At 43.4% G+C, this 23,551-nt stretch overlaps 1 protein-coding gene across 1 annotated transcript in view; it reads left to right on the forward strand.

Annotated features, from left to right (window-relative positions):
- The first annotated feature begins 11,104 nt into the window (after positions 1 to 11,104).
- The window catches only part of LOC129644144 (antigen WC1.1-like), a 91,594-nt gene continuing 79,147 nt past the window's right edge, over positions 11,105 to 23,551 (forward strand). Inside the window, exons 1-2 of the mRNA XM_055569596.1 lie at positions 11,105 to 11,177; positions 15,215 to 15,535. Of these exons, the coding sequence (XP_055425571.1) occupies positions 11,105 to 11,177; positions 15,215 to 15,535 (394 nt within the window). The remainder of the gene's footprint in view (positions 11,178 to 15,214; positions 15,536 to 23,551) is intronic.

The following is a 23,551-nucleotide window of genomic DNA, read 5'->3' on the forward strand; positions in this document are numbered from 1 at the left end:
CAGTTACTTGGTTGATGACTCTGGATGGTTTCTAGGGCTCCAACCTACACTCATGCTTGCAGTCTTCATAGTTCTAGGCTGTGCTTGGGGATGGGAAGATGCCCAGGGCTTCTACCGGGGCAGCTCACATGGCTATTCACTTGGGAAGTGATGAAATAGATGACATATGATGAAATAAGGCACACACACAAAGAAGCTCAGTGAACTCCAAGAAAACACGATAAACAATGAATTTCAGGAAGACAATATATGAAGAAAATAAGATTTAAAAAAATTTCTCATCATTATTATTATTGTTTTTAATTTTTGGTTGCATGAGTCTTTGTTGCTGCACATGGGCTTTCTCTAAATGCAGCAAGCAGGCACTACTCTTCTCTGTGGACAGCAGGTTTCTCCATGCGTGGCCTTCTCTTATTGTGAACAGGTTCTAGGCACCCAGGCTTCAGGGGTTGCAGCATCGCCTCCTATTTGTGATTTGCGGGTCCTAGAGCTCAGGCTCAGTAATTGTTGAGCTAGGGCTCAGTAATTGTTGAGCTAGGGTGTTACTTCACAGAATAAATTCAGAGTTTTTTTAAAAACAGAGATAGAAAGCTTTATGCTTTCTATCCCCTAAACAGGGAGTTTGCTGATGGTTTAGTGGTTAGGATTCGATGCATTTGCTGCTGTTGTCTGGATTCAGTCCCAGTAGGGGGACTGAGATCCCTTAAGCTTTGCAGTGAGGCAAAGAGAATAACAGAAGAAACAAAACAGAAAAATGAACCAAACAGAGATTCAGTTGCTTAAGATTCAGTTCAGTTCAGTGGTTCAGTCATGTCCAACTCTTTGTGACCCCATGGACCGCAGCACACCAGGCTTCCCTGTCCATCACCGACTCTTAGAGCTTGCCCAAACTCATGTCCATTGAGTCGGTGATGCCATCATCCAACCGTTTCATCCCCTGTTGTTCCCTTCTCCTCCTGCCCTCAATCTTTCTCAGCATTAGGGTCTTTCCTAAAGAGTTAGTTCTTCGCATCAGGTTGTCAAAATATTGGAGTTTCAACTTCAGCATAAGTCCTTCCAATGAATATTCAGGACTGAATTCCTTTAGGATGGACTGGTTAGATCAGTTGCTTAAGACTACAATGAATGGAATGCAACAAAATGAAAAATGCTACCTAGAGCATCAACAACAACAGAAGACTCTGTAACTTAGAAGGCAGGACCATTGAGATTACCCAACCAGGGGACAAAGAAAAACAGGAATAAAAAAGAGTGAAAGAACCTGTGTGAGCTCTGGGGTAACATTCTCAGAAACAACCTGCACATTATTGGAGTCCCAGAAGGACAAGAGAGGGAGAAAGGGACACAGATTGTACTTAAAGAAATAATACCAGATAAGTCCCAAATCTGATGAGATTTAGACATCCAAGTTCATGTAGCTAATAGGTCACTCTTCAGAGTTCATTCAAATGATCATCCCCATGACACATTGCTTGTAATCAAGAAAAAGAATTTTACAAGTAGCAAGAGAAAAGTGCTGCTGCTGCTGCTAAGTCGCTTCAGTCGTGTCCGACTCTGTGCGACCCCATAGACTGCAGCCCACCAGGCTGCCCCGTCCCTGGGATTCTCCAGGCAAGAACACTGGAGTGGGTTGCCATTTCCTTCTCCAAGAGAAAAGTAAATGCTCACAAAAGATAAATTTCCTTAAAAATATCAGTGGACTTTTTAGTAGAAACCTGACTGTCCAGGAGAGAAAGGATGATATATTCAAACTTATGGGAAAAAAAAGCCTACCACCCAAGAATACTTTTCTCAGGAAGGTTGTTTTTCATAAATGAAGATGATATAAAGACTTTCCCAAACGAACAACAGTTGAGGGGATTCACCACACTAGGCTTGTCTTACAAGATTGCTGAGGGGAGTTCCTCAAACTAAATGAAGGATGCTAATTTTTATATGAAAGAAGTGAAAATATGCCACAGACTTGTAAATGTAAATACTGAATCCAATTCAGCATACTCTGACACTGTCATATAGTAGTGTGCTAGTCAGGTAGCTTTAGTCTAAAGAAAGTATTAAAATAGCTATAGAGAAAAATATTTTGTTAGTAGATATACAATATAGAGAGAGGTAAATTGTGACATCCAAAACAAAATGCGTAGAAGGGAATAAAAAGGTAGAGCTTTTGCATGTCATTGGAATTAATTTGTTATCAGTATAGTATTTACTGTTGTCCCTCTAAGATGTTTTATGTGAGCCATGTGGCAACAGAAATGTAAAAGCCTACAGTAGATTCACAAAAAGTAACAAGAAGGGACTCAAAGAGCAACATTATCCAAATTTATCAGTTCACAGTTCTAAATGTTGTGCAGAACAATTAAGTTGTCCTGGTCTCCACATCATCTTTCAGGATCAGCTGAAGGGGACACTCCTTCAAAAAGTGAAAGACTAATTAAGCTGTGTGTTATTTTAAGCCAAAGAAATCTTTGGGCACCTCATCTGCTTCCCATATCGATGGTGCAGCTGTACTTTTTTAATCGCAAATTTTCTTCCTGTGATATTGCTGTGTGGTTTTAATGAAATAACTGCCAATGATAAATCATATGAATATCCTGTCTCCTCAGTTGGGTTTGATTAAGACTTATTAAGAAGCCACATGTAGGTACTTTGTGGTTTGTCTTGTGTATCCTTAGAGATAGAGATTTGCAGTGTTCGTTGTGACATATTTGTTGGTGATAGCTGCTTGTTTTTGAAAATGAAATTTTGCCTTGCTAATTGCCAGAAACATTTGCCTTTAAAACAAAAATATTAGCTAAATGATGTTCTCAGAAAGATTTCTTTATATTCAAGACAATTTATCTTCAATATTTAGTACTGTGCCATTCAGCCATTCAATAAATATTAGCTGAGCATCTGTGAAGTTACAGAGAGGGGAAATATAGAGCTTATACACAGGCATAGGCCTCACTCCAATCCTGGGGCCTGGCAAGGCCTCAGACAATGCCTACAGACTGCAGGAACCTTGGTTAGCATGCCCAGATTGGGAAGCATTCGATGACAAGGAAAAGAGGTCTGTTCACAGAGTCTTTGATGTTAAAGGAGGAACACATTGCTGTATTTTCCAGTGTTCTGAGGTTGGTCTGTGGGCAGGACTCAGCTGCACCAAAGCTCCATGTGCAATAGAGCCTCAGTTCATAGACTTTGAGTCTGAGCAATCACTCAGGCTTTGAACTCTGAGTGCCACCCCAGAGGCACTAACCTTAGGTTGCAGTGGTTTAAGAATCACCACCCACAAGAACTGAATAGCTCTGCAGTTGGTAATTACATCAGCTCTGAGCAGAGGTGGGTTAATCATGAAGTTAATGAAGCGTGTTCTTCAGAGCCTCTCCTTGCACCAGCCCCTTCCAAGTGCCGAGGGGGCCCTAGGGCTGTGGTTGAAGCAGAGAGGACTCTACAATCCTTGCTTCCTCACTGTGTCTTCTTCCTGCCTTTTGCCTGTGGAAAACTTTAGTCAAAGAATATGTTTAATTGGAGAAGGGAGAAACGTGGAAACAAAGGAAAACAGTCAAAGGAGACTAACTAATAATAATGTAGTCATTAAGCACAGTCAAGGACCTTTAGTTCTTTCTCAAGGGTTATAGATGATATTCTGAGCCGTGTCCTGTGAGCTGCCTTATAGACACAAAACACCAGGCGGAGCAGTGAACTACATGATGACCGCACTGTACCCAGGACTTGAGCGTCCACAATTCTGAGAACTGACCACAAAGACATGGGAACAAGTACACCCAAGCACTAAAGACCAACTGTACCTAAAACAACCAGTGGATGCTTTGGATGGCATCACCAACTTGATGGACATGAGTATGAGCAAGCTCTGGGAGTTGGTGATGGACAGGAAAGCCTGGTGTGCGGCAGCCCATGGGGTCGCAAAGAGTTGGACTCGACTGAGCGACTGAAGTGAACTGAGGACAACCAAGATGATGCTAATCAGACCACTGATGACCAATTTGAAGATGACTGTTAGAGATGACTGTGCTGTTTCTGCATATAACCTCGCCCCACCCCAGCTCTGCTATAGAAGCTCTCACCCTCTTCTTGTCATGGGATGGGTGGAGTCGGCCCTTATATAGAAGTCCACCACCTCCCCGCCAGTTGCTGGCATCTGAAATAAAACAAACTTTTCTTTCCACCAACCTGGCCTGTATACTGGCTTTTGAGCAGTTAGCAGCTGGACTCCTCACACATACCTTTCGGTTACATGGTCACAAGGAGATAGGTTTTGAATGTGCCATTTGCTTCAGTTGAGGGAAATAAAAATTCGGCAAAATTATTTCTTACCCAAAGGTGAAGAATTTAATTAACTACATGGAGAACTAAATCCAGGAATCAGATTTGTTCCGGAAATCAAGAAGAAACAGAAGAGGTTTGGAAAGTACATGCTGCTTTTTCATTAGTACAGGATTGGTGGAATGTAAAAATAAGATCAAAGATGATGAACTGACTAACTCAGAGCAAAGGAGAGCTGTTTAAGGATGAAGGTCAAGATGCTCAGAGACAAAAATGGGGAAATGGAAGCACAACTGTCAGTGCAGATTGATGTAAAGGGAGGAGGAGCTGCACCAGGTGTGGATGCTCTTACGCAGAAGTTTAGGTCTAGTTGTTGGTCAATCAGTGATGGTGACTAGGAATCAACCAAGCCCCAAAGAGGAATCAAGTTGAGACCTGAGGGAGCAGCTTGGGATGAAGACACAGAAGGAAGAGGAGATCCAGAAAAGTACCTGCTTCATGTGACAGATTTTGTCTTCCTTTCACGTCTTCATAATAGGCTCTGTTCTGATGCTGGAACAACTGACTCCCAAATCTCAGAAGGCACACACACATGCATACACACATTCATTACCAACCTGCAAACGTACTGTGGTCATCGAGGCTCCACTAGCTTACACGTGTACCATGTGGAACACGCAGCTTCTGGGGCAGGAAAGAGAGAAACCAGAGTCGCATGGGGTTTTCATGCCTCTACTCAGAAGTGACACAGGTGACAACACCCACGTTTCATTGGCCAGAATGAGTCACTGGGAGATAGAAAAACAGCGATTTGATGAATATTACTATTGATGCCACACCCTTGGTAGCAATGCTGTCAGGTTTTTTTTTTTTTTCCTTGCCTTGGTGAAGTTTCTGAGGTACAATTTTGTGCAGAAATTAAATGTCATTAGACCGTCCCCAGAATGGGATTTGAAGAAGGCCTTCTGTATCTGGTTCCTTCGTCTGGTGTGTCTCTGGCTCCTTATTGCACTTCTGTCTGTGCTGAGTGGGAGTAGTCAGATTCGTGTCTCCCCTGCCCCCACCACCCTCCCCACTCAGTATCACTAACTGCAGGGTGATTTTCATCATTTGTTTATGCATTCATTTCTTTATTTATCCACTATTTGTTAAGCTCTCTCTATGTGTCTTTACTTGACTTTAAAGAGATATTGAAGAGTAAGACACATACTTCCTCTCAAGAAGCCCCCACTTTAGAGACAATGAGCAAGGTTTTACAGATTAAATAAACACAGCAGTAATTTTGAGCTGGAGGAATTAGAAAGAGTTCATAGACGAGACAACTCTGTGCTTTTAAAAACAAGAGAAGATTTATGAATTTTCTTTCTGTAATGGGCTTAAAAATGTGTCCCTAGGCAATGGCACCCCACTCCAGTACTCTTGCCTGGAAAATCCATGGATGGAGGAGCCTGGTGGGCTGCAGTCCATGGGGTCGTTAAGAGTCGGACACGACTGAGCGACTTCTCTTTCACTTTTCACTTTCATGCATTGGAGAAGGAAATGGCAACCCACTCCAGTGTTCTTGCCTGGAGAATCCCAGGGACGGGGGAGCCTGGTGGGCTGCCGTCTATGGGGTCACACAGAGTCGGACACGACTGAAGTGACTTAGCCTTAGCCTAGCCTAGAATTGAAATATACATAAATGTAATATTCTGTATTTTTATCACGGATTTCATCTTGTGCACTAGCAAGGGATGTTTGTGTGGATTGAAAGTTCCATAAAGTTAACACAGACTCTCCCATTTAAAATTTATCCCTCAACTTAGCTCGGGTTCATGGTAATAACTGTCTTGTCATTTCTAGTTCAAGCTCCCTGCTGAGACTGGTTTTCCTCTATTTCAGAAGGCATCTTCTTGTCTCTCCTCCCACAGGTGGTGCCTGGGGTCGGAGGGCTTCTTCCTTTCCAACAGCAGTAGGGAAGGACCCTTTGTCTGAATGCTCTCCACTTAGAATCTGCTTGTCTTTGATTTCTTAGCTTTGATCTGCTCTTGTCTCTGGGTATCTGATGTTGCACTATGGAGGAATGAATGAGGCCAATTCAGTGCCACACTCTGTTCGATGTTTCTGGTTATGGACTGTAACGGGCTGAACAGAGATGATGGGCTGGACCTAAGCCAGCTCATAACCTTGCTCTTTCCTTCATGCTCTTGTGATGAAGTGGTCTTTGGTAAAGGAGTCTTTACTAACCTTGGTCCCATCCATGCAAGGAACGCAGATGGTGAAGGGGGTCTCCAACGCTTTGGTGTAACAACTCAGTGAATCATTTTCCTTTAGAGTTGTACACCCCTTTTTTAATTTAAAAATATTTTGTATTTTAGTCTGTCTGATTGGTCCTGAGGAAATTTTCCTCAAGCCAGCAGGTTTAATTATTAACTTTCTTAGCAAAGAGATTACTGAACCTCTGACCACCATTTTCTCATGGTGATTTGGGAATAAAATGCTACATGTTGTATTGCTTCACAATCCATAAGGACAAATAGTTAGGCTAAGTAAAAGAACAAGATTCTTTCTGCTCATTACTTCTGTACTTCTAATTCAAGGTGGAAGATGTTTAAATTTTTTTATAACTAAATTTCTTCCTGTTACAGTTGTGTGTGGTTTGAATTGAAAATATGCCAAATGACAAATACATAAACATCCTGACCACTTGGCCATATCTGATTAAGACCAGAACAGGAGGCTTCATGGTCTTCACCTGTCAGTGTTCTGTGGTTTATCTTCTTTATCTTCAGATATGCAAAGAAATTTGCAGCGTTTATACATGTTTAAAACTGGGTGTCTCAGCACTGCTCTTGTACTGGGGCTAGGTTGTTTCTAGTTATTGAAATTTACTGCAGTCATTGCAGAAAGGCATTGAAGTGAACCATATATAGCTCATACCATTTAACAGTATTGAAATATCATTAAAACAAATGATGCAGCTTGCATTGTGCTGTTACATCCTCACAACAAGTTAAATTATTTCTTAAAAGATTTCTTTTTGATTGAAATGATTTGTGTAAAATACCAGGCTGACATTCATTCATTCAGGTGTACAAGAGACATCACTACAATTTTTAGTTAGCCAAACACTGGGGATACGGAGGTGAATTAGACACAAAATGTTTTACCAAGTACATTCGAGTTTATAAAGTAAAATGATTAAGTAAACAACTTAATTCACAAAAGCTCACCAGTGGTAAGGTCGAGGTTCTTGAGCAGTTACATGGGGCACAGAGAGAAGGAGTGATGTGTGGAAGACTCACAACTCTGATTGGCACCAATGACCATCACAGCATGTGGTTCCTGGGAGAGTTCTGACAGCCTCAGTCAAGGCTCCAGGTCACAGAATTGAATTCCTGCTCTAGAGTCCTGGGATTCCTGGGATGAGATGGTGGGAGATGCCCTAACACTGCTTCTCTACTACTACTACGTGTGTAAGTATGTGTGTGTGTTAGTCGATCAGCTGTGACCAACTCATTGTGACTCCATGGACTGTAGCCCCTCCAGGCTCCTCTGTCCATGGGATTTCCCAGGAAAGAATACTGAAGTGGGTTGTCATTTCCTTCTCCAGAGAATCTTCCTGACCCAGGTATCGAACTCAGATCTCCTGCATTGCAGGCAGATTCTTTATCATCTGAGCCATCAGGAAAGCAAGTTAACAGTAGTACATAATACTACGAATATGTACTACTGCTGTTGCCTGGCAAGTTCCATGGACAGAGGAACCTGGCATGGGTTCACAAGGCGTTGGCCACGACTGAGCACATCAGCATCAGCACGTGTACTACTGTTAACTAGTGTTGTAATATCACATGCTAATGCCAACTCACCTAATCCTCACCAAACTCAGTCATCTTGGTGGGATCATCACCCTCCTTTTACTAATCAGAGAGTGTGAGAACCCTGTTCAAGGCCCACACTTGGCATGTGGCTAAACTGTGAGTCAAGACCAGGCAGTCTGGCTCCCGAGCCTGTTTTCCTGACCCTGTACTGCACTCTCTCATGTTCATTGTGGACACAGCTGGATTAGTGTCCTCCCTAAAACTTTCCTCCTCAAATCTTTGATGAGAGTGGATACTGAGATTTCTTTATGTGTCAGAAAGATGTAGCTTCATCCGAGGGTGAGTTGGTCCATGTTGACCCTGCACCCCCAGCTCTGGGGTACAGGGTGCTGTGGGGACAGGCTGCCAGCCCTGAGTTTGCCGCTCCTTATAGCCCATCCCTTTCTATAAAGGGTCTGGAACTGCTAACAGCATCTTACCTGTGAGATCTCCATCCCAAGTTGAGACCATGTGTACCTGGTTCACTAAACGCATCCCTGTGTCACCCTGTGGGAGGGATGACTGGACCCCAGGAAGCACATCCTGTGTTCTTGGTGTCTGGCTGGTGGTTTCTGGTGATGGTGTGGACTCCACAACTGGGTAAGGAATGATGACTCTGGGCCCAGAGGGAGTAGAGCATCAATTCTAAGTGACTGAGCAGATCCTGGTCTTACTTCAGCAACTGAGTGTAAATTTTGGTTTTGATATTTATAATAAATTTTTATCATTAATGTGTTAAAGTCCAGATATAGAAGGAGACGGGATCAGGTACAGTCACAGGGCTTGAGAGTGAGAGGACCAGATGACAAGGAAGTGATTCTTGCATAAATAATGGATAAATGTTAGCATATTTAGAGGAAGAGAAGCACGTGTTCAACTGTCTTTTCTCCCGTCTCAAGTATGAAGGACAGGCATGGCGGGACAGAGAAGTTGTGTCTGCTGACTGGGATGAGGGGTCCCTCTGGTGGGGGATGTGGCAGGGCTGTGGACTAACCTGCAGCTGCCCTCAGTGTTGGCCCTACTGAGACCTTAAGGTGGGCCGTGGGTGGCTCTTGAGGCTGTCTCTGAGCTCCGGTGGGGACTCTGGGGCCTGTGTGTCACAGATGCTTCCTTCCACGTCTGTGCTGAAAAGATGGAGTCAGGGTGAGGGGGCCTCAGGGTGGGCTTGTGTGGACCACAGGGCTGCATCATGGGAATCTTGAGCCTGAGGGGGCATGAGGAAAGGGGGCAGCACATTAGTGACCTTGGATTTCGATGGGGGAGCTCTATTTTGCATCACTTATGGCCCTTCTCAGTCTCTCTATTCAACCCTGGGGTACCTTCTGGGGGAGCATCTGGGAGCTTCTATGATGAGTGGAAACAGAACAAGGCAGCAATGGCTACATTCGACATCATCCCTTCTGCTTGGATCTGTCCCCTCAACCCACCTGGGATTCCATTCTTGCCACCACCTTTCCTCTTAAATGCAGAACAGAGGAGGTGGGTTCATTGGTGGTTTCAGGCAGCATGAACCCCTTTTTCTTCTCTGCTTCACTCACCCCTTCTTTGCCCCTTGCCTGCAGCTATCATGTAGCAGACTTTCTATTTCCCCATCTCTCTGGAGCTGTTCCCTTAAATTATATTTTGTGTCTTCTTTAGTTACGGTTTTATAATACAAATGTATTCTGAATCTTATCAAACCATACTCTCAGCATATAAAGGGGGTACATGTGAAGTTTAGAAAACTTTAGTCTTTCTAAAGAATAATTTTCTTCTTGTTTTTGTTGTCTAGTCACTTAGTCGTGCCCAACTTATTTTGACAGGATGGACTGTAGCTGCCCAGGCCATTCTGTCAGTGGAATTCTCCAGGCAAGAATACTGGAGTGGGTTGCCATTTCCTTCTCCAGGGGATTTTCCTGACCCAAGAATCGAATCCACGTCTCTTGCTTTGTGGGTGGATTCTTTACTGCTGAGCCATCAGTGAAGCCCCATGTTTTCTTCTAGAGATCCCTGCTCCTAATTTGGTGCGCTAGAAATGAATGACGATTCCTACTTTCTCTTTGTTTCCTGTAATAGCAATCTCTTTCTCTCTGTCAGCATCATTTAGTGACTAGCTGAAAGAGATACTTCACATAAAATGAAATGCAATAAAGGGAAAGGGATTTAACACGTCTGAATGTCCCTATAGGGAACCCGCCTGCCAATGCAGGAGAAGCAGATTTGATCCTTGAGTCAGAAAGATCCCTTTAGAAGGAAATGGCACCCCCCTCCAGTATTCTTGCCTGGGAAATCCACTGAACAGAGGAGGCTGGCGAGCTACAGTCCATGAGTTGCAAAGAGTTAGACATGACTGAGCATCTAGGCACGTGCTCCAGGACCCAGTCTCCAGATCACTCTGAGAAGGGGGAAAACCCTGCAATATCATCCCCCCAACTTGTTGGGTCTCACTTCATGCCTCCACAGTCACCTGTGAATTCCTGTACTCCTGGTCCTCATTTTCTGCTGACCTGATAAATACTCTTGTATTTCAAGACTTCTTGTAGTTCTCTGCTTCCACCCTGAGCTCAGTGCTGGGGAAGATCAATATTTGATTCTGCAAAAGTTATTCTCCACGGGTCAACAGATCCCACACCCAGACCCTGTGAGATCTCACAGTCTGCAGATATTGGCCAGGGTGATCAGGGGAGAGAAAGGCACTCATGATTTTTGATGAACCGTTTCTACCCGAGTCCCACTGGTGGGACCCAGCTGTCAGGACTACGGAAGCAGGAGGTCAAAGGACCGTGTTGCTCATATAAGGAGATGTTGAAGATTCAGAAGCTCATTGGTGTCTGAGCTTCAGAAAGTGGCAGATGCAGCCTCTGATAGTGCCTGAAATGGTGAAAGGTGTTGCTATTGGCTCTCAGGACGGAGGGTGTAAGGGGTGGTCTATATAGACCCCAGTCGGCACCCTGACGCCTCCTCACAGGCTGATCCTGCAGCTGGGGCTGTGACCTTGAGGAAGTGGGGTCAGGATGGCTCTGGGCAGACACCTCTCCCTGCGGGGACTCTGTGTCCTCCTCCTCGGCACTGTGGTGGGTGGTCAAGGTAAGAGCTGCCCCTCTGTCCTGGCTCACAGCAGGGGAGTTGATGCTTTGATGAAGGGAAAGGTGTCTGGACTTGTGGAACCTGGCCTCAGTGTTTCTGACCAAAAAAGAACCATGCTGATGTGAATACTGGTTCCTCTCCCATGGTGGGAGTGGGGGGAGGGGAGTCCATTGGTCATAGCGGCAGATTTTACAGTGCCGTGAGGTTTTGTCTGGATCGAGCTGGGTCAGCCTAAGTCCCCTCCACGGTCTCCCTAGTTTTCAGGGAGCTTCTAGGAGTCCCAGTGGCTCTCAGTGTGTAGAAGTTCCAGTGACTGGGCTCAGCTGGGACTCTGGGCTGTTCCCACACGCTCCATGTGCCTGGTGTGTGAGCACTGCCCCGGGTCCCTGTGTTTCCTGTGTCTTTGCTCCTGTAGGCTCTGTGATTGTGTGTGTGTATGTGTGCAGGTAAGGAGTGTGTGAGGGTGTGTGTGTGTGAGGGTATGAAGAGTGTGTGTGTGTGAGGGTGTGTATGTGTGAGGGTGTTTGTGGGTGTTAAGAGTGTATGTGTTTGTGGAGTGTGTGAGGAGGAGTGTGCAAGTGATGTATTAAGGTGTGTGAGGAGTATGTGTCGGTGAGTGTGGGTGAGTGAGGGTGAGTGACGGGTGTGTGAGTAGTGTGTGTTGGGGGGAAGTGTGTGCGCCTGTGTGTGTGTGTGTGTGAGGGGAGGTGGAGCCTGTCTGTGTGAGAGGAACAGAGCTGGGGAGCAGGGAGTGAGTCCGTTGGTCTGTGAAGCACAAAGGGTGTCCACAGGGCTGGGTGTCATGGCCGCTGCATGTAACTGGATCAGAGATAATCGTACACCTGCCTGCCTCTCTCTGGCTCCTCTCCCCCATCTCTCGGGCTCCCCTCTGCTTGTTGCCATGTCTGCCTAACACTGGGCTCTGTGAGAGGCTCTGCCTGCTGGCCTCACTTGTTCCCACCAGGTGTCCATTATGGAGCAGAGAATCCTGCATCCAGGAGAGGGGACCTCTTGTCTGTTCAGTTCAGTTCAGTCGTTCACTGGTGTCTGACTCTGCGATCCCATGGACCGCAGCACGCCAGGCCTTCCTGTCCATCACCAACTCCCGGAGTCTACCCAAACTCATGTCCATTGAGTTGGTGATGCCATCCAACCATCTCATCCTCTGTCGTCCCCTTCTCCTCCCACCTTCTCTCTTTCCCAGCTTCAGGGTCTTTACAGATGTGTCAGCTCTTCACATCAGGTGGCCAAAGTATTGGAGTTTCAGCTTCCACATCAGTCCTTCTAATGAACGACTTGTCCCTCTGTTTGTAAAGATCAGTTGATGTGCAGTGCCACATGTATAAGTTCCCAAGTCCCTGCCCCGGTCCCCGTGACTCATTTCCTGATGTGCTGGGGGCCTGGGATGGTCCTTTCCCCTCCCAGGATCTGCTGTGACTCTGTAGGGAGCACTTTCTCTTGTGCCCTCTCCTGTCCCTCTCTTCCTGGGAGCTGCTTTCCCCTGAGTGAGAGTGGAGTATATTACCAATCCTTCTGTCGTGGTCTGCAAAGTTTCTTTGGACAAATCTGCTGATCTCCATATGGGAGTTCTCTTGGGTGACATCATTTTTTTCTTCTCTTTAGACTTTCAGAATTCTCTCTTTCTCTTTGCATTTGAACAGTTTACTCTGTGAGTCTTGGAGAAGGTTGTTTTGGATTGAAATTTTGGGGTGACTGATCCAACCAGTCCATTCTGAAGGAGATCAGCCCTGGGATTTCTTTGGAAGGAATGATGCTAAAGCTGAAACTCCAGTACTTTGGCCACCTCATGTGAAGAGTTGACTCATTGGAAAAGACTCTGATGCTGGGAGGGATTGGGGGCAGGAGGAGAAGGGGACGACAGAGGATGAGATGGCTGGATGGCATCACTGACTCGATGGACGTGAGTCTGAGTGAACTCTGGGAGTTGGTGATGGACAGGGAGGCCTGGTGTGCTGTGATTCATGGGGTTGCAATGAATCAGACACGACTGAGTGAACTGAACGGATTAGCTTCTTGAACTTAGGTGTCCAGATCTTTCCCCAGGTTTGGAAATTCGCAGCCTGTCTTTCTTTCTTTTTTATAATTATTTATTTTTTGCTGTGCTAGGTCTCCCTGTTGCATGTGGGCTTTCTCTAGCTGTGGCAAGCAGGGGCTACTCCTCGCTGCAGTGCACGGGCTTCTCACTGCAGTGGCTTCTCTTGCTGGAGACCACAGGCTCTAGGTGCACACGTTTCAGCAGCTGTGGCACACTGGCTTAGTTGCTCTGCGGCATGTGGAATCTTCCTGGACCAGGGATTGAACCCATGTCCCCTACTTTGGCAGGCATATTCTTATCCACTTCACCACCAGGGAAGTCCTCAGCCCTTAATTCTTTTCTCCTTCACTTCTTCTGATATGACTCCAGTCCATACATTGTTTCTCTTTATAGAGTCCACTGGCTTTCTATATTCCTTTCATTCTCTTTTGGCTCCTCTATTGGGATGCTTTCAACTAATCTTTCTTCTAACACATTGATTCTTTCTTATTTTTCTTTCCCTTGGTCAAGTCTGTTGTTGAATCTCTGTGTTGAATTCTTCAGTTTACTCATTGTATCGTGCCTGTTAAGTCACCTCAGTCGTGTCTGACTCTTTGTGACCCTATGGACTGTAGCCCACCAGGCTCCTCTGTCCATAGGATTCTCCAGGCAAGAATACTGAAGTGGGTTGCCATGCACTCCCCCAGGGGATCTTTCAGACCCAGGGATCAAACCCGAGTCTCTTAGATTTCCTGCACTTGCAGACAGGTTCTTTACCACTAGTGCCACCTGGGAAGCCCATTCACTTATTATTCAGCTTCAAAGTGTCTGGTTGAAGAAGTGAAGAAGTGAAAGTCACTCAGTCATGTTTGACTCTTTGTACACGGTCCATGGAATTCTCCAGGCCTTACTGGAGTGGGTAGTCTTTCCCTTCTCCAGGGGGTGTTCCCAACCCAAGGATCAAACCCAGGTCTCCAGCATTGCAGACTGATTCTTTACCAGCTGAGCCACAAGAGAAGACCAAGAGAAGACTGGAGTGGGTAGCCTATTCCTTCTCCAGCAGATATTCCTGACCCAGGATTTGAACCGGGATCTCCTGCATTGCAGGTGGATTCTTTACCAACTGAGCTATCAGAGAATTGCAAAATATCTGGTTAGTTCTTTTTTTTTTTTTAAATAGAGTCTTCTGATGCCGGGAAAGATTGAAGGTGGGAGGAGAAGGGGATGACAGAGGATGAGATGCTTGCATGGCATCACTGACTGAATGGATATGAGTCTGAGTAAACTCTGTGAGTTGGTGATGGACAGGGAGGCCTGGCGTACTGTAGTCCATGGGATCTCAAAGAATCAGACATGACTGAGCAATTGAACTGAACTGAACACTGGTAATGTCTCCATCTATGATGTTCCTACTAATTAACTCCTTTTTATATGCAGAAACCAGAGTCATCTTATGACTTAATCACTAAAGTGACATCTAATCACTTTCATCAAATTCCATTTGTTAGATGCGTGTTACTAGGTACATTGGAGTGTGGAATTACACAAAGACATGAACACCAGATGGCAGGAATAATCAGGACATTTTAGAGCCTGTTACCCCAGCCCTCTGTTCCTGAGCTGGATGAGATGCTTCCTATGGACAGGGAAGGAAAGTGAGGATTCCTCCCTGGATCCTGGGTCATGAGCAACTGAGATGGAGAAGCTGGGCCCTAGTAGCCTTGGGCACATCTACAGGGAGGGCAGCATCCAGAGTCTCTGAAGGCCTGTCCTCGGTGGTGTCCCTGGAGTTGGTTCTACAGGCTCCTGAGAAATACTTGGTGCCTCCCTTCCTGCTCTGTGTTCAGTGATGGCACACTGGGGGCTTAGAGTTGGCCACGCTGGGAATGTTGATACCACAGAGGTCAGGAAATACTATATCCCATATTTTGTTCCTCAGAGAGCTAGTGTATTAAATATTATGCCACTCTAAAATCTTTCCTGCTGTGTGTCTCTTTTGCAGTACTGGAGCTGAGGCTGAAGGATGGAGCCCACCGCTGTGAGGGGAGAGTGGAAGTGAAGCACCAAGGAGAATGGGGCACAGTGGATGATATGGAATGGACCTTGAAGGATGCATCTGTAGTGTGCAGACAGCTGGGGTGTGGAGCTGCCATTGGTTTTCCTGGAGGGGCTTATTTTGGGCCAGGGCTTGGCCCCATTTGGCTTTTGTATACTTCATGTGAAGGGGTGGAGTCAACTGTCAGTGACTGTAGGCATTCTAATATTAAAGACTATCGTAATGATAGCTATTCCCACGACTGGGATGCTGGAGTAGTCTGCTCAGGTAAGTCCTGTCTGGTTTGTGTGGGGATCTCTAGCAGGAAAAGCCTCTGTCTTATTACCAGAATGACTCGAGATTACGGATACAGCCTTTAGAACATACTTGGGTGAAGGGTCTTTGTGATGTGTCACAGGAGGCAGAGGTGAGGTAAAAAATTTTATACACATTAGCTTCTGGATTTGACCTCTGTGACACAGTCTCAGCATGGTAATTGTTCTGTATTCTTTGACATAATGGTCAGTAGGGTGTGTCTACATTGATGGGGGGGTGGTGTCATAGGAGAGTTGTAGGCAACAAGGTTCATTATCCTCATTGGTCCTAAAAGTCAGAATCACCACACTCCATCAGGTTGGTATGTGGGTGATGTGCCAATAGAACAGGCTCAACCAAGCAGTGGTGACCCCAAAAGGGCATGTGAAGACCCATGGACAAGTGACCATACCTGAAGTCATGGTGCAGTTACACAAGGAAGAGGTGTGAGAGAAATTCAGTGGTGCATTTAAATATCCCTAGGTCACAGTCAGAGGAGGCCCGAAGTGGGACGTGTGGCAAGGAAAATGTCATCACACTGGTGTACCTGATGAACCGAGTGGGGAGCAAACACCAATTTGCAAGGATGTTGAGGGAGCAGGAAAAGGAAGTCTTGAAGTTCACAACACAGCAGCTGAAGTGCATCACGTATAAGAGGCAGTGAAGCTAAGAGTTCGTGGGGTTCTCAAGGCAAGAATACTGAAGTGGTTTGCCTTTCCTTTTCCAGTGGACCATGTCTTGTCATAACTCTCCACTAATACCCGTCTGTCTTGGGTGGCCCTACATGGCATGGCTCATCGTTTCATTGAGTTAGACAAGGCTGTGGTCCATGAACTGTGAACTTCCAGATGTTCAAGCTGGATTTAGAAAAAACAGAGGAACCAGAGGTCAAACTGCCAACATCCATTCGATCACTGAAAATGCAAGAGAGTTCCAGAAAAACATCTACTTTATTGACTATGCCATAGGCTTTAACTGTGTAGATCACAACAAACTGGAAAATTCTTCAAGAAATGGGAATACCAGACCATCTGACCTGCATCCTGAGAAATATGTATGTAGGTCAAGAAGCAACAGTTAGAACTGGACATGAACAAAAGACTGGTTCCAAATTGGGGAAGGAGTACATCAAGGCTGTATATTGTCACCCTGCTTATTTAACTTATATGCAGAGTACATCATGGGAAATGTTGGACTGGATGAAGCACAAGTTGGAATCAAGATTGTCGGGAGAAATATCAATAACCTTAGATGCAGATTACATCACACTTATGGCTGAAAGCAAAGAACTAAAGAGTCTCTTGATGATAGTGAAAGAGGAGAGTGAAAAAGTTGGCTTAAAACTCAACATTCAGAAACTAAGATCATAGCATCTGGTCCCATCACTTCCTGGCAAATAGATGGGGAAACAGTGGAAATAGTGACAGACTTTTTTTTTGGCTCCAAAATCACTGCAGATGGTGACTGCAGCCATGAAATTAAAAGACACTTGCTCCTTGGAAGAAAAGCTATGACCAACCTAGACAGCATATTAAAAAGCAGAGAGATTTCTTTGCCAGCAAAGACCAATCTAGTCAAAGCTATGGTTTTTCCAGTAGTCCTGTATGATTGTGAGAGTTGGACTATAAAGAAAGCTGAGGGCCAAAGAATTGATGCTTTTGAACTGTGATGTTGGAGAAGACTCTTGAGAGTCCCTTGGACTGCAAGGAGATCCAACCAGTCCCTCCTAAAGGAAATCAGTCCTGGGTGTTCATTGGAAGGACTGATGCTGAAGCTGAAACTCCAGTACTTTGGCCACCTCATGCAAAGAACCGATTCATTGGAAAAGACCCCGATGCTGGGAAAGATTGAAGGTGGGAGGAGAAAAGGTTTACAGAGGATGAGGTGGTTGGATGGCATCACCGACTGAATGGACATGAGTTAGAGTAAACCCCGGGAGTTGGTGATAGACAGGGAGGCCTGGCATGGTGCAGTCCATGGTGTCGCAAAGAGTCAGACATGACTGAGGAACTGAACCGAACTGAATTGAAGCTAAGAGGACCTGATGTGACTCCTAAGAAGTACTCAGTGCTACCTAAGTGTGTTTGACCTATGCCAAGGTGGATGCAGGAAAGACAGCAGTGAAACTAGGGTGTGAATGGGTGCTCACAGTATTTGGCAGAGATGCTTCTAGTTGTTATCACAATTGCAGATTGGATGTCCAGGTCATTAATCACATCAGAAGAACTGGACTGGAGGAAGATATTGTCAGTTATCCCAGTGAATTCCCTAAGGTAGAAGGCTGGTCTTAGGATAGTAGCACCCCATCTAATGGGATGGTAGGACAGGGGAGCCCTGAAGACATCTGCAGTAGGTCCTTAACAGCCACAGCCAATCAGATCTTGGGTGTTTATGTACAGGAAGATCATTGGAAAAGTGATCATTTCTAATCTCACCTTCAGCAGATCTTTGATGATGCTAGTTGATGCCCTTAAGGAAAGAATTCTTTTCCTTTTTAAAAAGTACTTTATTGAGGTATGCCTGACATACAAAACTGCTTGATAAGTATGCATTTGTGAAACCACTACAGCACTTATGTCATAAATCTATTCATCTCTTCAAAATGTTTTCTTCCATTCTCTTTATCATTCTTATTAAAAATAATTATTTTCAAGGTGAATTTGAATTTTAGTTAGAAACTTTTGTTTTAAACAAACCTGTTTTCTGGCATCTCAAGTAACCTTCCTCATTGTCACAATGTCATAATCATGGTTCCAACTGAAGATAAATTTGTGGAAATACTACAGGTGTCTCTACCATATTTTGATGAATCAGCATCTGAGTGAAAATGGAGTGTGTGATGTTGAAACTTTATGTGAAATTAGAACTCTCAATGTTATCCTAAGAATACTGATGTCTTGTTATTAATTCCAGTTAAGATATACTTAGAAGTATAGAATTGGAAGTGCTCTGATATTTAACAAAAGTCTGTCTAGTCAAGGCTATGGTTTTCCAGTGGTCATGTATGGATGCGAGAGTTGGACTGTGAAGAAAGCAGAGGGCCGAAGAATTGATGCTTTTTAACTGTGGTGTTGGAGAAGACTCTTGAGAGTCCCTTGGACTGCAAGGAGATCCAGCCAGTCCATTCTAAAGGAGATCAGTCCTGAGTGTTTATTGGAAAGACTGATGCTAAAGCTGAAACTCCAATACTTTGGCCACCTCATGTGAAGAGTTGACTCGTTGGAAAAGACTCTGATGCTGGGAGGGATTGGGGGCAGGAGGAGAAGGGGATGGCAGAGGATGAAATGGCTGGATGGTATCACTGACTCGATGGACATGAGTTTGAGTGAACTCCGGGAGTTGGTGATGGACAGGGAGGCCTGGCATGCTGCGATTCATGGGGTCACAAAGAGTCGGACATGACTGAGTGACTGAACTGAACTGAACTGAGCTAATATTTAAACCCTGATTGTGGTTTGTGCACCCTGACTACCATTGCTCTAACTTAGATTCTCACATTTTTATGAACAGTTCCAGGTTCCTTTTATTTCTCTTTTTGTCACTAGTTTCCTCCACCTGGTCTGTTTTTTTTTTCTGTATATTCAGACATATTTTAATGATGTGAAGATAAGTCAAAGTGGTGGTGATGTAGCAGAAATAAGATTAGAATAGCATGTATTTTCATTATTTTAATCAAAACTCTTGGAATTTCTTCTGCTCAACCTTCGGAGTCAGGTAAGGAAAAGAAATTTTAGCCTCAGTAGTGGATTGCTGGAAGTGAAGTACCGTGTTTAGGATAAATCTAGAGTGGAAACAATGACCAGAGGAGAACGTAGAGAAGCTTGTTTGAAATAATGAGGAGATTTCATGGAGTTCAAGTGGAAGATCTGGGAGGGAACACACAAATTGTGAAGGACTGTGGTGCAAGCGTTCCAAGTTCCTTCAGTCCTGTCCTACTCTTTGTGACCCCATGGACCATAGGATTCTCCAAGCACAAATACTGGAGTGGGTTTCCATTTCTTTTTCTAGGGGATCTTCCTCACCCAGGGATCAAACCTGGGTCTTCCGCATTGCAGGCAGAGTCTTGATTATCTTCTGAGCCACCAGGGACTACAGTACTGAAGTGCAAAATGATGAGGGGATGAAGATGCAAGGATTGCAGGAGGGGAGGGTTGGAAAGATGCACGTCAATTTGTTCATTCACCAAAGCCTCTGTGCTACACTTCCTTCCTGCCCTCATTCCTTTCCTCCCTCTCTTCCTTTATCCTGTTGTGGGAGTCATTTCTCAGCTCCGTGGAAGTGCTAGCATTTGTAGCTGGCAGTTTTCTTAGTGGAAAATTTTTATAATATGGATTCTGTTTATTTAACAAATAAGTTTACTCATATTTTTCTCTTTTTTCTGTATCAGATTTTGGTGAATTGTGTTTCACAAGTAATGTGTTTTTAAGGACTTGGCCCATTTTACAAAAAATTTTCAAATTAGTAACACTGGTTCATATCTCATATCTTTACATGTTGGGAAGATCTACAATGATATTCCTCCGTTTGTTACTGGTGCTGTTAATGTGTTCCTCTTTTTTCTTAATTGGCTTGCTAGAAGATTATCAGTGTTAATGTTCTTTTTAAAAGAATCACTAATGGGCTGTATTGATTTTCTTGATCCTGTATTAGCTTTCTTCTTAATTGATTTCTATGCTCAGTTTTCATTCCTCCTTTTCCATCATGATTGTGGTTGCTTTTGTAGATTCTTGAGGTGAAGTCTTGGATCATTTCCTTCTGTTTCTATTTTTATTCTAATGTAATCATCAAGGAAGCATCAAGGTTCTAAATTTTCTTCTAAGCATCACTTTATTTTTAACCCACCAGTTTCAATACTATATAATTTCTTTTGAATTTTACTATCATAAAATGTTTCTTTTTATCTGAATGAATTCTTTGTCTTATAGTCTGACTTTGTATGATATTAATTTAGATATTATATAGAGTTTTCTCTGATTTGTGTTTGCATGGCATGTAATTTTTACCTCTTTAATATGTTTCTATGTTTATATTTAAACACATATAAGTTTGAAGACAGTATATTGTTTTGTTTTATTTTATCTGGTCTGATTATCTTGTTCTTTATTTGGAGTACTTAAATTATTTACAGTTAATGTTATTATTGATATAACTGGGTTTAAGTGTACTTGCCTGCTATTTGTCCGAGAAGGCAATGGCACCCCACTCCAGTACTCTTGCCTGGAAAGTCCCATGGACGGAGGAGCCTGGTAGGCTGCAGTCCATGGGGTCTCTAAGAGTTGGACATGACTGAGCAAATTCACTTTCACACATTTAAGAAAGAAATGGCCACCCACTCCAGTGCTCTCGCCTTGAGAATTCTAGGGACCAGGGAGCCTGGTGGGCTGCTATCTATGGAGTCGCACAGAGTCGGACACGACTGAAGTGACTTAGCAGCAGTAGCAGCAGCAGCTGCTATATGTTATATCTTTGTTCTTATTTTAATCTTTGAGTATATTTTATCATTTTAATTTAAATACTGTATTGATTTATTAATCATATCAGAATTTTAAGTGATTATAATGTTTAATTAAAAATTTTTTTGAGTAATTTTTATTTGTTGCTGGCTGGGTCTTCATTGCTGCATGGGCTTTTCTCTAGTTGTGGAGATCAGAGGCTGCTCTCTAGTTGCAGGCATGAGTTTCTCACTGCGGTGGCCTCTCTTGCTGTAGTGCACAGGCTCTATGGTGCACAAGCTTCAGTAGTCGTGGCCCCTGGGCTCTAGAGTGCAGGCTCACTAGTTTTGGTGCACAGGCTTAGTGGCTCTGTGGTATGTGGGCTTTTCCTAGACCATGGATTGAACCCACGTCTCCTGCATTGTCAGGTGGAGTCTTCACCACTGAACCACCGGGAAAGCCCAATGTTGAATTATTAATCCTCAATTACATTTTACCTTGAAATGATATAATGTCACAACACGCAATGTCAGTCACTATACTTTTCTTCCACTTTCCTGTCCCTGTCATTGGTGCTATCATGGTCATACATTCTATTTATAAATTTATTATGAATCTTATAGTTTGTTGCCCATATTTTTGCTTAAATCTTCTAATAGAGGATCAACATTTAGCACGGTCTCTATAGCTTTGAGAGGATCCATGTTTTCACCTGCTGTCATCTCCCTTTAGCTTGAAGAACTTTCTGAGGCAGTTTTGTGTAGTGTGTGTCTGGTGACCTCCAATTCTATCATCTCTCATTTACCTGAAATCATTTTACTTTTCATTCAATTTTGAAAAGTATTTTCTTGGGTGATTCAATTCTAGGTTAACAAATGCCCAACCCCAATACTTGACATGTTTTTACATTGTCATCTGACTTTCATTGCCTCCAACAAAAAGTCAGCAAGTAATATTTATCCTTTTGTTCCCTATATATAATGTGTCAAACTTCCCTGGCTGCTCTTTTTTTTTTTTTTTTTAAAATTTAATTTTATTTTTAAACTTTACATAATTGTATTAGTTTTGCCAAATATCAAAATGAATCCACCACAGGTATACATGTGTTCCCCATCCTGAACCCTCCTCCCTCCTCCCTCCCCATTCCATCCCTCTGGGTCATCCTAGTGCACCAGCCCCAAGCATCCAGTATCGTGCATCGAACCTGGACTGGCAACTTGTTTCATGCATGATATTTTACATGTTTCAATGCCATTCTCCCAAATCTTCCCACCCTCTCCCTCAGAGTGAAGTAAGCCTGGCTGCTCTTAACATATTTTTGTTCGTTTGTTTACCAATGAATATCAGTAATTACATTGTCAAGTTTTCTGAGAATGGTTTCATTATCTTGTTTGGGGTTTGTTTAGCTTTTTGGATCAGTGGGTTTAGAGTTTTCAATAACTTTGGGGAAATGTCATTTATCTTTTCTTAATATTTTTCTTCACATCCCTTATTCTGAATCTCCAAATACACATATTTTATATATTTTTATATTATCCTACATGTCATTGAGTTTCCATTCATATTTTTCTGCCTTTTTACTCTCTTTGGTTCAATTTAGGTAGTTTCTACTGCTATGTTTTACTTCCCAGTTCTTTTATTCTGCAATGTCTAGTCTCTTGTGTAATTATTCAAATGTTCATTCCAATACTATATTTTTCAGTTTCAGAAGTCTCATTTGTTTATTTTTCCAGTTTTTCTCCCTGTTTATTTTTATGCTTCATTAAGCATGTTGATATTAGGGGTTTAAGGAGCTCTTTAGCCAATTCAATCATTTCTGTAATTTCTGAACCTGCTTTAAATGATTGTTTTTTTTAAAAAAATGTGTTATGGGTTACATTTCTCTCTTTTGGAAATTCTAATAATTTTTTGGTTGGATGTTGGGCATCACTAAGCAGTCCTTTACCAGGAAGAACTTCAGAAGTAAATAAAGAGAACACACCCAGAAATCAGGGAATTGTACTTGATGAATTAAATAAAGTTTTTTCATTGGATTATCTTCATTCGGTTCAAAATGTGTTCCTTTGATGACCAAATGATGAACTTTTATTTTGGTTTTCCTCCTTTAGTTTCAAAACTTCCTTGATCCCACCTTGCATGTCATATACCCCACCTACATCCTACTTCTTCAGCAGTAGCTACCCTTTCTGATTTTCTTTTCCATCCATCTGTATCTTTTAAAATGGTGTTTGCTTGTCTGAAGTGGGAAAAATGAGAAAGGATAGCAGTTTAGGTGGTAGATGGGAGGAGCAGAGGGTGATGTAGTATGCTAACAACCTATTCAACAAGTGTTTGCCACAAATATTTGCATATTTATCCATATTGAGGCTTTTTCAACTTGGAACTCTCCAAATTATGGCTTGTTTGCTCATTTCCTCCTCCTCCTCCTTCTTCTTCCTCCTTCTCTTTGGCAACATGCCATCTTCTTTTAGAACTGTAAAACATTCATGAAAGAAATTAAAGATAATATCATCAATGGAAAGTCATTCTGTGTTTCTGGCCTGAAAGAATTAGTATT

This window comes from Bubalus kerabau, chromosome 1 (assembly GCF_029407905.1).
Source record: "Bubalus kerabau isolate K-KA32 ecotype Philippines breed swamp buffalo chromosome 1, PCC_UOA_SB_1v2, whole genome shotgun sequence".
Taxonomy (NCBI): domain Eukaryota; kingdom Metazoa; phylum Chordata; class Mammalia; order Artiodactyla; family Bovidae; genus Bubalus; species Bubalus kerabau.